General features: G+C 49.8%; 1 protein-coding gene across 4 annotated transcripts in view; it reads left to right on the top strand.

Annotated features, from left to right (window-relative positions):
- Positions 1-15,860, top strand: part of LOC105897001 (rho guanine nucleotide exchange factor TIAM2) — a 44,434-nt gene that overhangs the window by 12,518 nt on the left and 16,056 nt on the right. For 2 of the 4 annotated variants that reach the window (XM_031581453.2, XM_031581454.1), the window contains exons 2-8: positions 4,300-4,550; positions 4,675-6,030; positions 7,358-7,835; positions 8,054-8,226; positions 10,094-10,318; positions 12,012-12,197; positions 12,400-12,549. In XM_031581453.2, coding sequence (XP_031437313.1) covers positions 4,681-6,030; positions 7,358-7,835; positions 8,054-8,226; positions 10,094-10,318; positions 12,012-12,197; positions 12,400-12,549 — 2,562 coding nt within the window. In that variant the 5' untranslated portion in view covers positions 4,300-4,550; positions 4,675-4,680. The remainder of the gene's footprint in view (positions 1-4,299; positions 4,551-4,674; positions 6,031-7,357; positions 7,836-8,053; positions 8,227-10,093; positions 10,319-12,011; positions 12,198-12,399; positions 12,550-15,860) is intronic. The other 2 variants (XM_031581455.2, XM_031581456.2) reach the window with 2 other exon arrangements.

Raw genomic sequence — 15,860 nt, 5'->3', positions numbered from 1 at the left:
CACTCCATGCAAAACTCACACATACTGTACAGACATACTAAGAAACATGCTCATAACACATAACCAGGTCTCTCACTCTGCACACACACACACCTCTCTTTTTCTAACTTTCTCTCTCTCACACACACATACACACACACACCACACACACACACACACACACACACACACACACACACACACACACAACCAGACACACACACTCTCCAATAGTAGTTGCTGTGTGTATCCTGAGGAAAGCGCACCCCCCTCAGAGGCAGGAAGAAGCAGTGTTTTCCGCTGATAATTGTTGTCTGACGCACAAGGCAGCTTCCTGTGAGTGAGTCCCTCAGTATGTTTAGGGGTGTCACAAATAGCCTCTGCCTCTGGCCTCATGCCACTGCTTGCTTACTTACTTACTTACAGCATTAAACAGCTTATCAGTAGCGTAATGGATTAAAAATAATAATCTTCTATAAATAATAATACGCTTCCTTTATCATGTACTACTACATGTTGTACCCTTTGGTGTTTCGTAGGAGTCAAAGAATATTCTGTTTCCATTGTTTACAGTTTCTGGAAAACTGGTTTTATTTGTTATTATTTTGTAGACTTGCTGGCACCAGCAACAACTCCTTAATCACTTTGCTGCCACCCAGGTGCAAGCTTCTAAGAGCCCCTTTGTTATCTCTCGATGTATGAAATCTTTTTTTTTCTGAATTACCCTTTGTGTCAAATCATGCATGAAAATGTGCTCCGTTGCCTTCCAGTTGTTGTGAGGAAGTAAACAAACTGGAGGAACAATGGCCCCCGCTGCCAGGTGTCAGGTGATCCGGCGCTGAACTGCGGTCAGGTTTTGGCTAGGTGCAGACGCTTCATGAAGGCCGTGCCTGTGTTTAAGGAGGGACCAGCAGGAGATGAGAGAGGTGTAATGGGTCGGAAACACTCAGGTGGAACGCTCTCTTCCTGTTTCCCTTTTTTCATCAAGGCCTTCATCCTCTGACACCTGTAGTGCACAATAACCCTAGACTACTCATTCTACTCTCTCTCTCTCTTTGCCCGTCTCTCTCTACCTTTTGTTGCCTTTCCCTTTTCTTGGATTCTGTCACTCATTCTGTTGCACTGTGTCTGACCTTGTTTATCTACATTTTCTTTCATAGACATAATAGTCGTTCTCTAATTGTCTTTGTGTCCTTTCGTTCTTTTCTCTGTATCTTTTGATGACTTTGTCCTTGTCTTTGTGTCTGCAGCATTCCTGTGTATCTGTGATTCTCCCCTCTCTTTCTCTCTCTCTCTCTCTCTCTCTCGCTCTCTCTCTCCCTCCATCGCTCTCCAGTCTGTTAGCAATTTTATACCACAGGAATGGAGACCTCAGTCAGGCAATGGTAGAAAAATCGGGAACAAGGTTTATTTACAATGATGTGCATCACGGGAGAGAGATCATGGCTTCACATAAAGATTCACCAGAGAAAGTCTCAGTTTAAGTATCCTAGGGATGCCCTCTCCCGCCATCCCTCTCTCTGTCTCTCTCTCTCTCTCTCTCTCTCACTCTCTCTCTCTCTCTCTCCCTCTCCCGCCATCCCTCTCTCTCTCTCTCTCTCTCTCTCTCTCTGTCTCTCTCTCTCTGTCTCTTTCTCTATCTGTCTCTCTCTCACTCTCACTCTCTCTCTCTCTCTCTCTCTCTCTCTCTCACTCTCTCTCTCTCTCTCTGCCCCCTGTCTGTTTGTAGTGAGCGTGTGGTAAGTGGCCTGAGGTGCCGTGGTGTGGTGGTCGTGGTGTTCCTGGTTAAACAAGAGGCCCAGTCATAGCGGGCCGATCCCAGGGGGGCTGCTGCCATTTCTGCGCCGGGGCCGAACAGACTTTGTAGAACACCCCTTCACCCCCCTTCCCTCCTTTGCCTCTTCCTCTTCCTCTCCCTCTCTTTTCCTCCTGGGCTCCTCCCTGTCTTCCACCGCTGGCTCCAGACTTGGTGCTGCTCTCAAGTAAAATACATACATTATGTTTTCTTTTCTTCACGCTGAGACTAGTTGCAGAGGCCTGGCAGGAGAATGTGTGTTTATGTGCCATGTTGGCGTGTTACCTTTTAAGTAGTGGGTTGAGGATTAAAAGTGCTTATGTGTTTGTGTGTATGTGTGTGTGTGTGTGTGTGTGTGTGTGTGTGTGTGTGCGTGTATGCGAGAGTGTGCGTGTGTGTGTGTGTGTGTGTATGGGTGCATTTGTACCTATGTGTGAAAAGTTAAACAGATTTGTAGCCCGTGGGGAGGAGTGAAAGGTCCTGTTTCCTCCTGCTCATCATTAGTCTTTTCTTCTCTTCCTGTGAGCCGACTCCAGAGAAAAACTCCTCTTGGCTCTACTCGTCTGCCTGCTCATGGATGTTTAACTCCTCTTGGCTCTACTCGTCTGCCTGCTCATGGATGTTTAACTCCTCCTGGCTCTACTCGTCTCCCTGCTCATGGATGTTTGACTAATTTGTGGACTTTCCATTTTCCAAGCTGCTCTATTTATAGTCTACACACCACCCTCTCATCTTGCAACAATTCCCTCTGTTCACATCAGTCAGTCTGATACAACTGGAGCCGTAAACTCCCGACTGATAAAGCCCATGTCTTCCTCAGAAAGCCCCTTTCCTGGCTCCATGTGTTGTGGAAGAAACAAGAGTCTAATTGCTCCAATGATTGATCGTAATTTCTTCATGGAAAGCCGTGAGCCGTGATGAAACTTTGATGACAAATCAAAATTTGACCGGGACATGCAAGATGTTTGCGGTTTTTGTCCTTAAGCAAGTGAATTCCTCTAGTCAGACTTTTTCAGCTGTATGATAAACAGAACCGCTCGGCTTTCCAGTTCATTCTGGTGGTGATGTCGTATCGAGAGGCATTCCTCCACACACACAACAAGTGTCCATAGCCCATCAGCCAACTCTGACCCTGTACCAGTGTCACATAGATAGAGCACCAGTGCATTCCGCTGCAATACGGCGTGCAGTCGAGTAGAGTAGTGTGCTTTTGTAGGGGGGAAGAATGCAGGGGGTCGGGGGCGAGGTTGATGGGTGTGATCCCTATGCAGGGGGAGCAGATGGTCGATAGGAGACACACACACTCTCACACACACTCAACTCACACATACACAAGGCACGCACGCACACAAAAGGGACGCTAGTCGAGCGGCCACCATTCAGATCTTCTTGTCTGATTCTTGGGGGCACACAAAAGGCCACAGATCCCCCTCCCCGCCTCCTTCAAGACCACTGCAGCCTGGATGACTGAGCCAATCGGCTGCCATTAGCTCTCATAACCCAGGGACACTGGGCTCATCTGTACCCAACTGATATTCACTCTTATGACTCAGCCATGCACTTCCCAGGCTTTGCGTTGTTGTTGTTGTTGTTGTTGTTGTCCATTCACAAACAGTTGAGTGGTCATTCTGGAGCAGCCAAAACAGTAGCTGTGTGTCAGTGTGAATTGGGGCGTCAACCTCAGACGTCAGCAGCTAAGGAGCCTGTCGTCTGCATCTGCCGGCTCTGTTGCGGGGGGGTGAAGGGGCAGTGGTGTGTGTAGAGTGGGGGTAGTGGGTTATTCATTGGGATTTGGGTGTAAATTGACCCCAGACACAGACACACACACATCCACACAGCAACAGGATGGGTGTTGCTCTGCTTAGGTAGCGGAACAGAGTTTTTGCTAAGGTCCATCGTGACCCCTAACCCCAGCTGTCTCACTCAGGATACGTTTTCCCTCACGAGAGGGGGGGGCGGGGGGTTGGCTTTGTGGGCATGAGCTAGCTGAAGCCACTCAAGCAAACACCACAGTGAAAACTAATTAAATGCAGTCCAGAAACGCAGAGAGTTAACTGCCCGTTCCCAGTAGCATTAATGAAACCCTTCAAAAACTGGTGACTCAGAAATCATGCCAACATCGCGCACGAATGTCCTCCTAATTGGATACTTTTTACGGTGTCCAATTACCATTTTAGTTGAATAGTTGAGACTAGTGTATATATCATTTTTTTTCTGGTCAAATAAAGAACATAATATGGCTCGGAATCTCAGCAAGAGAAAATAAACATTGGGGAGAGAATGAAGCGTGCTCTTGTGGAGACCGTTGAGCGGTACGTCATGGAATGTGTGGGGAGCAGAGAGACTTTTTGGGGTGTTTAGATTTGGGGAGGGAGGGGGTTCGGGTTTTTTTTCTTTCTTTTTTTTTGGGGTGGGGTGGGGGATTTAGAATTTTTGAAAAGGAGGGTTCTGACCACAACGGGGGCGCACACAAGGATGGCTGTGTTACTGACAGATGCCCCTCCCCCCCTCTGTGTTCCCCTCAGATGAGCGACGGAACGCGCAGCAGCTGTGTGAGCGAGCGAGAGGAAGAGAGAGAGAGACCACGGAGGAGAGGTACTGAAGAGTTAAGAGCTCTGCTCCGTAGAGAACAGTCCCGAGAGAACAGCTCAAAGTTCAGCACAGAAGAGCCAGGGAGAGTCAGAACACCTGGGAGCCACAACAAGAGGATCCGCTGAAGGGCACGGAGGAATATGCCAACGGATTGCACTCATCCTGAAGACAGGAGTTGTTGCTGGTAAGATAGAATTCTTTTTTTTGAGTCTGATTTTAATTCATTCATTTTTTTTTATATAAAATGTATTCTGTTTGATTCTGTACATAATATGTATGCACCTCTCCGCCCTGTGTCCTGTGTATAGATCAGAATGGGAAACACAGATAGCCAGTACAGCAGCTTTATCCTGCCAGGGAAGCCCAGGCCCTGCTCCTTGAAACTGCACTCATCCAAAGAGCCGCCTCTCTCCCCACACAGCTGGTGGAGAGGCACTGAGGTGGGCAACAGCTACAAGACCAGCGGCAGGAGCACTGAGGTGGGCAACAGCTACAAGACCAGCGGCAGGGGCACTGAGGTGGGCAACAGCTACAAGACCAGCGGCAGGGGCACTGAGGTGGGCAACAGCTACAAGACCGGCGGCAGGGGCAGGAACGGCCTCTCCCCTCACAAGAGCAGCCAGCCTTACCTCTCGCGCCACTATGACTATGTGACCAAAGCCGCCACAGGGGGCGCTAGTGAGTCGCAGCGCCCCTCCTCTCCGCTGCAGTGTGAGAGGGGTGGGTGGGACAGCTGCTACTCCACGTACAGCCAGGTCGCAGGGGAGGGGAGCGGCCTGCAGACTTCGGAGGAGAGGACTGAGGTGGCATCGGATCCACTGCCAAGCAGGAACAGCCCCAAAGTGCTCTTCAGTCAGGATGGCAGCATGCGGGTGGAGTTCACCAACTCTCGGCGACAGCAGAACGAAGACAACGAGGAGGAGGAGGAAGAGGAGGAGGGGGTGACGCCTCGGCCTAACGCCCAGACCGACGCCAGGCTGCGCACTAGCAACGGCAGCTCGCTGAGCTCCGAGGGCTCCTGGTACGACTCGCCCTGGGGCGCCGCCGGAGAGCTGAGCGACCATGTCTTCCACCCCAACAACCAGACGGCCGACAACAGCAGCAGCAGCGGCTACACCACCTTCTCCACCTCCACCCGCCACGACAACAACAGCCGCCACGACACCACGTGCTCCTCCGGCGCCAGTGGCTTCAACCCGCGTTTCCACATCAACCAGTACGGCAGCCGAGGCTACCTCAGCAACGGCTACAACACCTGCTCGTCCGGCCGCACCGAGGACAGCGGGATCGGGGACTCGCTGGTGGGGCTGCAGGCCGACCACCGGGAGCTGGAGAGGATGGTGTCGGCTCCGGTGTCCCTCTCCGGGCACTACAGCACTCCAAGCCTGAGCAACCCCTTCCCCCTACCAGCCTCCACCCTTCCGCCACAGTTTCTGGAGGTGCCTCTCCCCCATCACCGGGTCTCCATGGCCTCTGCCTTGGATTCGGTCAGTATGCGGGAGTGTTCGGAGCCCACCGGGACACAGTACTCCTCACTCACCCTCCCGTGCCGCAAGACTGCACCGGTCGCCGGGGGCAACGCCAGGAAGGACTCGCTGAAGAGCCGCATCCGGAGGCTCAGTGACTGGACGGGGAGCCTGAGCAGGAAGAAGAGGAGGCTGCAGGTGAGAGAGGGCTTCTGGGTAGTTTGGGTTTGCGTGTGACTACAGCTGCAGGAGGATTGTACTCGATGTGGGTTGACTCAAAACAGGTTACCCCAGGTTTAGCTTTCATGGCCTCAGAGCATCAACATGCCCTGTTACGCTTTCACGCCAAAGGCATGTTTCGAGTTATGTTATCTGATGAAGCTAGAGGCATTCCTTATATGTTTAACATACTTTCTTTTATAAAGAAAGCAATGATGAGAAGGTGTTGACATACACTTCATCATCACTAGTTGCGATCCGAATTTTATAGAATTCAAACCATAAAATAAACATAGAAATACAAATAAAAACATAAACATTGGGCCTACCTTTACCCCTGCATTCATGGCACATTAGCCTGACATCAGATAGATTTTTTTTTTATAGTTTTTTCTTTTTTTTATACCAGTTGAGTTATCTGAGGGCCAATTGCTTCATCATTTGCCCAACTTCATGATTCAAACCTCACCCTATATTCATCAAATTAGCTGGTAATACAAATACACATTTTCTGTTTTTCGATTTCTACCCCACATGCAACTTCCCCACGACTCCAGCCCACTCTTCAGATTCTCATACAGTAGCCTATGCATCTCTCGCTCATGCCGAGCTTAGAGCTCCCTTTTGCCTTTGTGATTAAGGCATGAGAACCACCAGTGCTCAGCTTTTTCCGTTTCAAACTAAAAGCTATTGTTATATAGAAGTAATGCATATATCAGTCATTAGAGTTCTGAAGGAACATACACACTTTACGAATAATTCAGAATAATTGCGCCACCCACACTGAAACACTGATGTAGAGCAGGTTAGCGTCCTTTTCATAGCAAAGGAAGGAGCCTTAGTTTCATGGAGACAGATTCATGGAAGCAGATTAAATGCATACTTGTAAAAATTGTTCAAAGCACATGATGATTATGATTAACCTTTGTGTGAACCAGAAACTGTGTGAGCCAGAAATATGTGGAGAGCAAGACTGGTACTGATTAGTGGATTAGCCACATTCACAAGGTGTCCCCAACACTCCAGGTGTCCCCAACACTCAAGTGTCCCCAACACTCCAGGTGTCCCCAACACTCAAGTGTCCCCAACACTCCAGGTGTCCCCAACACTCAAGTGTCCCCAACACTCCAGGTGTTTGTGATTCCACGTAGTCGCCTATATGGGCTGCTCCTGTATGCTAACAGTCTGCTAACAGCACCTCACCTCCGTTTAGTACCAGGGTGCCAATGCTAAACAGTCATGTGTGAAAGCCAGCTCCAGTCTTTAGCACCTCCTCATGTCTCCCTTCTCCCCTCTCTCCCCTAAGGACCCCAGCTCAAACGAGCCTACGGAGACCTTCAGGCCCAACAGCCTGGCGGCAGACACCCAGACCAGCGCCTCCTACTGGGGCCTCAGCGTCGCCCCGCAGCCCCTCTCGGGCTCCGGGTTCGGCTCGTCCCTGGGCCTCCACAGCCAGCAGCAGGTCCAGAGCAGCGTGCTGAGGCAGAACATCTACGAGAACTTCATGCAGGAGCTGGAGACGGGTAGCAGCTGCGGGATACTGGCTGAGGGGGGGGCCCAGACGTCGGAGGGAGAGGGCGACCAGGGGGAGGGCGACCAGGGGGAGAGCAGCGGCAGCTCCCTAGGCTCCCTGGAGCAGCTGGACCTGATGTTTGAGAAGGAGCAGGGGGTGGTGAGGAGGGCCGGGTGGCTGTCCTTCAAACCCCTCCTCACCCTACACAAGGACCGCAAGTTGGAGCTGGTGACCAGGCGCAAGTGGAGGCAATACTGGGTCACCCTCAAAGGTACAGTGATGTGGGCTATTAGCAGGTTAGCAATAACATAAAAGTTCAAAAATGTATTTGGGATGATGTATATTACACTAGTAAAAATGGAATAACATTAGACATTAGAAGGTTTTTTTTTTGACAATTCCCTCAGCAAATTCAGGCACTTAACAAACCCTCACAAGATCCTGGAGGGACTGCTTAAACATCTTCTCCCACTCTCTCCCCTCCCGTAGGATGCATGTTGCTCTTCTATGAGACCTATGGGAAGACGTCCTCTGAGCAGGACCTCTCCCCATCCTACGCCCTGCTGGCAGAGGACAGCATCGTGCAGGCCGTCCCTGAACATCCCAAGAAAGAGAACGTCTTCTGCCTGAGCAACGCCTATGGAGACGTCTACCTCTTCCAGGTTTGTTTGGCTCTTCACCTCGCCGCTGTTGAGTGCCTCACATGGTTCCAAGCCATCAGTGCTACCGTTGTTGACGATGTTCTGTGACTCATGAAGGCATGTGAACATGTAATCAGAAGTGACTGCGGTGCAAGGGGAAGTTCGCTGTTAACTGCATTCTTGGCTCGTAGTCGATGTTTGGTGGATTGGGAGGGTGTGGTAAAGTGCACCCTGAATGAGCAGAACAGCCCCAGAGCTTATTCCCAAATATTTCACGACTGACTCAACAGTGCCTTGGCACCAGTGTCTTGGCTCGAGCAGTGTCCCTGACTGACCCTCAGCCCAGGTATGTACCCACCGCTTGGCACGTGTGGTGACTAGACCGAGCACGAGATCCTGTTGTGGTCTTATGTTACTTCATATATGCCATGATGGTTCCCACCTTAATATAGTAGGAATGGGCTCTCATTTCCTGTGATTGAGCGTGACATTTCATTTCATTGTGGCCACTCCTCGCAGTCCCTCATGTGTAGTTGTGAGGAATACTGTAAGTCTGCGACAGAATGCCCATTCAATGCTAATGCCAATTCTGAAGAGCCAATCTCGTCTGGCTTTGTTTATCTTTATTTTCCTAAACTCATTTAGGGTCAGAAGTGCTTTTGTTTGCTGTCTGACCGTAGAAATCAACCGCATGGATGGGGGGCGGGGCCTGGAACAGGCCGGCATTATGGCTTTATTTGTCGCTATTGCGTTCGATAATGACAGCGTTGGCCTCCCACTGGTCCTTCGCTCGTTCCCAGCTTCGGGACCACAGTGCAGTCACCAAACCACCGCCGTCAGACAGGCGAAATGTGTGGCTCCAGTCCGCCCCGCTGCGTGGAGAGTGCTCATGTGTTTGTTGGCTGGATGCAATGCCGTCTCGGTCTTTAATGTTTTGGAGAAGAGAGGGGCCCTGTTTTATGCTGTTACTTGTTCCTCACACCATTTGAGGAGCCCAAAAATAACCATTTTAGCCTCCTCTGATTCACTTACGTGGTGTTTACATCGGCACACAAATCACATTGTTGGCTTCTCCACTGACCATCGCCATGGAAACGGAGAACATTTGCAGTGTTGTTCCGACCGTGTGAGTTTGTATGTGTGTGTAGTCAGGGGTGTGCCAGAGGGTGATGAGTCTCTCTTTCTCTCTGTGTGTGTGTGTGTGTGTGTGTGTGTGTGTGTGTGTGTGTGTGTGTGTGTGTGTGTGTTTGAGGGGGAAAAAAACGAATGTCCAGTGAAGAAAACCTGGCTACTCAACAAGCCCTGTATCCCCAGGAGTGATCTCACCTGGTCCCCAGCTTTTTAGAAAAAGACAGTAATGGAACTCTGTTTAAAATGTAGATGTTCTCCTCTTGAAGAGTTCTTGTAGACAGACTGTTGATTCTGCTCAGAGCTGTATGCCAAGAGGAAACCACACGTCCCACTTGTGTGGTTTTAAATTGGACTAGGATGATGAAATTGTACCATGAAATCGGGCCAGGCGCCAAAAATCCTGAAAAACAAGTTAGCGGTATAACTGTCCCTCTCCTGAATCCTCACAGTCTCTAAAAATATGTGTTTACAAGACTCATTTACTCAAAGTAGTGTACTGAACAGAGAGTCTGTGTGTTATTGTATGCACTACACTGGTATTGTTGGGCCTCAGCCGATTGCTAGGCCATCAACGCGCCATATGCTTTACTGTCTAGGCTAAAAAAGATTTAGCCCTTAAAAAACTAATTCCAAAAGAGGAAACACTAACTAAGGGCCGGAAGATTTTCTTTCTTGAATCCTCATTTTGGGCAAATGAAGTAAGCTCCTTACTCTCCACTCTCATCCTTTTCTTGCTCTCCCTCCCTCCCTCCGTCAGGCTGCCAACCAAACGGACCTGGAGAACTGGGTGACGGCCATGCACTCCGCCAGCGCCTCGCTGTGTGCCAAGCGGCAGGGCAAAGAGGACACGGTGCGCCTCCTCCGCAGCCAGACCCGCACTCTCCTGCAGAAGATTGACATGGACGGCAAGATGAAGAAGATGGCGGAGCTACAGCTGTCCGTCATTAGTGACCAGAAGAACAGGAAGGCCATTGAGAGCCAGGTGAGAAAGTGTGTGTGTGTGTGTGTGTGTGTGTGTGTGTGTGTGTGTGTGTGTGTGTGTGTGTGTGTGTGTGTGTGTGTGTGTGTGTGTGTGTGTGTGTGTGTGTGTGTGTAAATATCCGTGTGCGTGTGTGTGTGTGTGTGTAAATGTCCATGCATGTGTGTAAATGTCCGTGCATGTGTGTAGGCATCACGAGATGAAGGACCCAGCCTTGACTGAAGCATTCAACAAGTGGTTAAGTAAAATTGGCCAATTAAGTGATTTCTGTCTTTGAGGGAATGGAAACCAGACCACTACAATCCCCTCTGGCCTCAGAGACACCCACCTGCAGCCCAACCTCCTGCTCCGGCCCCTGTACCTGCTCATAGCAAACCTGAGACGTAGTGTCAACAACACGGCTAAATATACTTACAAATTACCCTTGTCAACGTTTTCAAACTTGCTCTCAAACCCACAGCTATTTAGCTAAGCCATTAGTATCGTCCATATTCTCACTAATGTGTCGATCATTAGTCCCCCCCCCCCAACTCATATTTGTCATCAAAGAGCTCAGTGTTTTACGGGAAACCTAGATTAGCCGGCACTCAAAGAGTCAGATGTGTTGACAGCGGTGATACCCAAGTGGCTTATCAACAGCAGGCTCCTGCTAGGCCATCACTTAAGGGGCAGCTTTACCCGGAATACCCAGTCACCGCAGTTAACATCCAGTTCTTGTCAAAGACTGGGGGTCGGGGTCAGTGGGGGGAGATCAAACCAGATTGTCAGGGTTTCTCCTCTTCGATGGCTTTCATTCCTTCGGGCTCCGGGCCCACTTTGATGTCCTTTGATGATGCCCGTGTAACTGACACCAGTGTGACCGTGCAGAGCCGGCCTCAGGCTGCGCCTCCCCCCTGCATTAAGCCATGAGCTACACTCATTCTAGACTAATTCACATCTGCCATAGGGGTGGAAGAGGAGACACAGAGGACATAGTTTCTCTCTCCTCCCGTCTGGCTCTATCAGAACCCTGTTATGTAAGAGCACTGATACAATTGGCTGTTATGAGATCTTTATCAGACGGTCATTCTCAGGGTAATATGACATCGATACTCCATGTAAATAAACCTTTACACGCATTGCCATTCTTATCTGTGCATTGCTCCCCCACATTAAAGACGGCGTTCACATCCCCTTATGGTGAGCAGAGGCTGTTTTCCATCAGATATGCTTACATATTGATGTAATGAAGTTGTTCTAATTCAGCTGACCCCAAGACGGTCATGTTATATAAACATCTGCAGAGCCGCACTGTGAGGAACCATAGCTGATGTATGTGTCTGGCAGAAGTCCTGTAGGGAGCACACTGTGTGTTTACTATCATTTATCCAGCACTGCCTAGTTCAACAGCAAGGCAAAGTGCAGGGGACAGGAGACCTTGACCTCAGGCACGGGCCAGCAGCCTACTGGCTTAAGTGTTAGGGATAATCCTCTGGGAATATGCAGTCAGTGCAGTCTCCTGAGGCCTAGAGGTGCGGAGTAGAATTCAGAAATGATCCAAGTTGTGTTATGTCGGTCAGCTGGCCTACAGTAACTAGTAAAACCTGAATACACACCAGTTTGTGTGATTGTGCTATTTGTAGGATTGTGTTTTAATTGTCAAAATGATATTACACTAAATAGTCGATTGATTTCCTCTATGGTTGTCTGATCCCAGATCCAGCAGTGGGAACAGAACCTGGAGAAGTTCAACATGGACCTGTTCCGCATGCGCTGCTACCTGGCCAGCCTGCAGGGCAGTGAGCTCCCCAATCCCAAGAGCCTCCTGGCCGTCGCCAGCCGCCCATCCAAGACGGTGCTGAGCCGCCTCGGGATCTTCTCTGTCTCCTCCTTCCACGCCTTGGTGAGTTACGCAGCCTTTCTGTGTGAGCACATCAGAGCCTCGTTCTTTATTGCAGAGATCCCCAGCTAAGTTCTATCTAGTTAAGACCATAGTCTCCTGTGGTAGATTCAGCGTTAATTTGATTGCCGTGGGTTGAAAATAGGATGCTTCTGAACATCAGGTGTGTGTGTGTGTGTGTGTGTGTGTGTGTGTGTGTGCTCAGATATGCACTCGTGATGAAGCTACCCTGCGGCGACGGAGCCGATCTCTCTCCAGCAGGACCAGGAACAAGAGAGGCCTTTTCACCTCGCTGAAGGGCCTGGACAACCTGACCAAGCGCAACGGTCGGGACCAGAAACAGACCTCCATGCAGGTACAGACACACACACACACACACACACACACACACACACACACACACACACACACATACACACACACACACACATATTTAAATGTACACACACAGGCACACATAAGAGACCTACAGTTGTAACGAAACCACCACGAAACTGAGAAGCAGTGGAGAGCACACACACACATGTATCCATACACACAAACACACACACACACACATACAGATGCATGCATACATACACACACACAAACACACACACACATGTATCCATGTATCCATGCATACATACATGCATTAAGAACCAACAGAAACAGTCTTGGGCTCCAGTATGGGCCCAGGAGAGTTCCTTCACACACACATGCAGCAGTCAGTCACCGGTCCAAACTGCTCTGGGCAGCCGGAAGCACACAGCCTCAGGCAAACATTTCACCTGACACCAGAAAACAGCCCTCTACTCAGCAGCGGAGCAGAGGATACACGTGCAGGAACGCTTGGAAATATGAACTCAGACGCATTAAAGGATGATTATCATGACTAGTGTTTTGGTTGGACAACTGGAATGTTTCTGTGGGTAAATCATAAAACAGCATGTGCCTTTTTTTGTGGTTGAAATCTGATTTGAAATCTGATTTCAACCGTACAGATTTGGTCTGATCTGTTTTTGGTGGAAGGTGGGGAGTGAGAACTACTGGCTTTGGCAGACTCTCTCTCTCTCTCTTTCGCTCTCTCTTTCACTCTCTCTCTCTCTCTCTCTCTCTCTCTCTCTCGCTCTCTCTCTCTCTCCCTCTCTCTCTCTCGCTCCTCTCCTTTTATCACTGGCGTAAACAGTCTTTAACAGGAGACCTCTGGACTCCTGATGGCACGGCTCGTCCTCTGTGGCCCCTCTGTTTGGAGCTCCTGCCGCTGTGTTTGATAAATACCTTCGAGATGAATACCTTTGAGATAAATACCTTTGTAAAGAGCTGCTCCCTGGAATGCCTTTCAGAGCACTTCATGGGCCGTGACCTGAAAATTAGCCGCTGTGTTTTTATTCCTTGCCGAAGGAATTAGCGGCTGTGTTTTTATATTTAGCCAGAGGAGTGTGTGTGTGTGTGCGATGAGGGGGGGTTAGGGGATTGGAAAGCCATCTTGCATGAACGCTGAGCGGTATTCCAAACATCGGTATCCAGTGAGGGATGTCTTTGTGTCACTGCTGTGTACTCCACTCACTGCTGTATGCTGACTGTCTGCACTCTGATTAATGCCCGGCCAAGAGGCTCTATTTTGGGCACGCGTGGAGGACGCCTCCCTTCCATTCTTCAGGCGGTCTGGGAGATGAACGCTTTAAAGCCTGTGTTAGTACATTGCATTTACTGCCAGAGCTCACACCTCCTATAATTGCAGGCTGCAGTCGTCTTTATGAACCCTGATGAATGTGCACCAGGTTGTCATGCTTAGCAGATGAACTGTGAAAGGCAGACAGCGAAAACCACAAGGTCAAAGTATTAGAACTATAACATGTATTGTTCTCTGCCATGTAAGTTAGTATGATAACATGAAACTGCGCTGTAGTGTAAGTTATGGTACGTTCAATACCAGTAAGTGCCTGATGGGAAGTGTTCCACGTGAGACCCTCTACCCAGCAGACGGTGCCCACAGGCCGTTTGTTGTGTTTCTGTGTCTGAGTCATCAGAGAGCCAGCTGCGGTGGACTCACATGCTCACCCTCTCCCCTGCTCATCAGTGATGTTGAGAGGTGTCCGGGAAGTCATAAACATGACTCTCACCATGGGTCCCCAAATGGGTCGTCAGCCCAACAGGCGCACAGCAGCCAAACGATGATGGCAAAAACACAAGCCGATTCCCCCACCCCGCTTCGGGCCTACGGGAAAAGTCAAATCTGCTGAGTTTTCCTAAAGCTAAAGCCACGCACGTGCCTCCCGGATGAATCATGTGAACGCGTGGATCAGAGACGAGGAGATTGCTCAGCACTCGAACCCTGGCAGCAATCAGTCGTTAGAGTGTGCAATCGCACCGAAAGGACCCCTAATAGAGCCAAGATTGAGCGGGGAATTACCATAAGCCACATGTGGTTAATTGTTGCAAGCTGGCAAACGGCCCCTGCAGGGACAAACAGATGGTTTGTGTAAACCCGCAGTCCGCTAAATCTCAAACTGTTGGCTGGGAGAGGGGGGGGGGGGCACTCTGGCCCTTGCCAGCCCCACCGTCTCTGGTTTTTTAAGTTGAAAGGGGATTAGTCTGATTGCTTCCAGAGTGCAGTTATGCCGAGATGAGATGAATCAGTGTCCAAACTCCCAAACCCCCTTCCCCCTTCCCCCACTCTCTCCTGGTCTGTGCTAAAACAAAAGCGAAGGGGAAAATACAGGTGTCCCTCCGAGCATTTTCGCTCATCCGTCGGCTGATATCCACTTGTGCCGTTTTTCCGTATGACTGGCAGCATTGAATGATGACTGAGCCAATCACAAAAGAGAAAAGAGTTTCTCCATCGTCATTCGGCACAGTTGTCCCTGCAGTTTGGCTCCGTTCAACTTGGAATGAAAATACTGATCTATGTGCAAACACAACTTTTAGGTGTTGGTTTATTTACCCCCGACATTTAAGCTTACGTTTCCCAAAAGCATTGCATCGCAACTGTCATCGTACATCAGACCTTCTGTGGAATAGTAGGACAAAGGACCCAGAACAGTCTATAGTTGTCTCAGAGCCAGAGCCTGTCAGGCCAATGAAAGTGCTGCTGTTCCTGGACCAGTCTTCCACTATTTATAAAAACTTTGTTTAGCCCTTTGGCCATGGACTTTCTTACTCTGCATGTGGAGACACTGTGCTGGGGTGCATGCATATCTTCAGAGGCAGAACAACAGTGCATTGTGCCAGGCTGTTTCCATGGACCACACATACTGACAAAATATTCACTGCCCAGCAAGTTGCTTCGGTAATAATTGTGTGTTAAATGATATAATGCAACTGACTGCAGTGAGTCAGTGTCCAAACCCAACCACCATGCCCCCCCCCCCCCTTTAAAGAGAGATCAGATCATATGCACATACATTCATGATGTGGAGATGTACGGAACCTCTGTGGTGGTCACAGACCTCTGTGTGTGTGTGTGCGCGTGTGTGTGTGTGTGTGTGTGGAGGGGTTGAGGGCGTCTGGTCTGCGCCTCGCTCCGGACAGACAGGCGTCTGGGGGCGAGAGGAGGAGGCTCGGGGAGACTCCCGCCACACCACACTCTGATTAGGGGCGGCTGCCTTTGCCAGCTCCCTCTAACCTGTAATTTCAGCCGTCAGCAAACCTCTTATTATTTCCTATGGAACCACTAGCTTTATT

This window comes from Clupea harengus, chromosome 15, assembly GCF_900700415.2.
Source record: "Clupea harengus chromosome 15, Ch_v2.0.2, whole genome shotgun sequence".
NCBI classification, from domain to species: domain Eukaryota; kingdom Metazoa; phylum Chordata; class Actinopteri; order Clupeiformes; family Clupeidae; genus Clupea; species Clupea harengus.
Note: the sequence above shows the minus strand (reverse complement) of the source record. Positions and strands in the feature narration are given on the sequence as shown.